Raw genomic sequence first — 759 nt, 5'->3', positions numbered from 1 at the left:
CGGGTCCTCGCCGTCACGGCGCCCCGCCAGCAGCAGGCCGACCCTGGGGGAAGGGAGGGTATCTCCAGCGCAGGGGGCGGTGTCGCGCAGGCCCCGCCCTGCCTTCCCGCGCCACCCATTGGTCCCGCGCGGGGTGACTCGCGGGCAGAGCAGGAAGGAAACCGCTCCCAAGCACGGCGGCGTCGTCTCCCGGCAGTGCAGCTGCCGCTACCTGTGCCTCCGTCTATCCGCACAGTCCTCCGCCTGCAGAATGAGCGGCCTGCGCGTCTACAGCACGTCGGTCACCGGCTCCCGAGAAGTAAGTGCGCACTGGCTGGCGCTGAGGAGAACGCGGTGACTCGCGGGCAGAGCAGGAAGGAAACCGCTCCCAAGCACGGCGGCGTCGTCTCCCGGCAGTGCAGCTGCCGCTACCTGTGCCTCCGTCTATCCGCACAGTCCTCCGCCTGCAGAATGAGCGGCCTGCGCGTCTACAGCACGTCGGTCACCGGCTCCCGAGAAGTAAGTGCGCACTGGCTGGCGCTGAGGAGAACGCGGCCGTTTCCCAGGACTCCCGACCCGGGCTCCCGGGTGCCGCCCCCACACGGGGGCGAGGCAGGGTGGGAGCCGTGAGGTGCTGGCCCGGTCTCCTGGGTCTGGGAAGCACGACCCCATCCTGAGCCCCTTCACTGGGTATCTTGGGTCCTCGGCAGCCCCAGCATGAACGGTCCACGCCCATCCCCCACCCTCGGGACCCCCCCCCCCCCCCCCCTTCCCTTCCCC

At 70.9% G+C, this 759-nt stretch overlaps 1 protein-coding gene across 1 annotated transcript in view; it reads left to right on the top strand.

Annotated features, from left to right (window-relative positions):
• Positions 1 to 337: 337 nt before the first annotated feature.
• The window catches only part of Sh3bgrl3 (SH3 domain binding glutamate rich protein like 3), a 1,469-nt gene continuing 1,047 nt past the window's right edge, over positions 338 to 759 (top strand). The window contains exon 1 of the mRNA XM_010633283.1: positions 338 to 498. Within this exon, the coding sequence (XP_010631585.1) occupies positions 451 to 498 (48 nt within the window). The 5' untranslated portion in view covers positions 338 to 450. The remainder of the gene's footprint in view (positions 499 to 759) is intronic.

Source organism: Fukomys damarensis, unplaced genomic scaffold (assembly GCF_012274545.1).
Source record: "Fukomys damarensis isolate Sample0158 unplaced genomic scaffold, DMR_v1.0_HiC HiC_scaffold_23, whole genome shotgun sequence".
In the NCBI taxonomy this organism is placed as follows: Eukaryota; Metazoa; Chordata; class Mammalia; order Rodentia; family Bathyergidae; genus Fukomys; species Fukomys damarensis.
The sequence above is the reverse complement of the archived record's forward strand: the minus strand, read 5'-3'. Positions and strand labels throughout refer to the sequence as shown.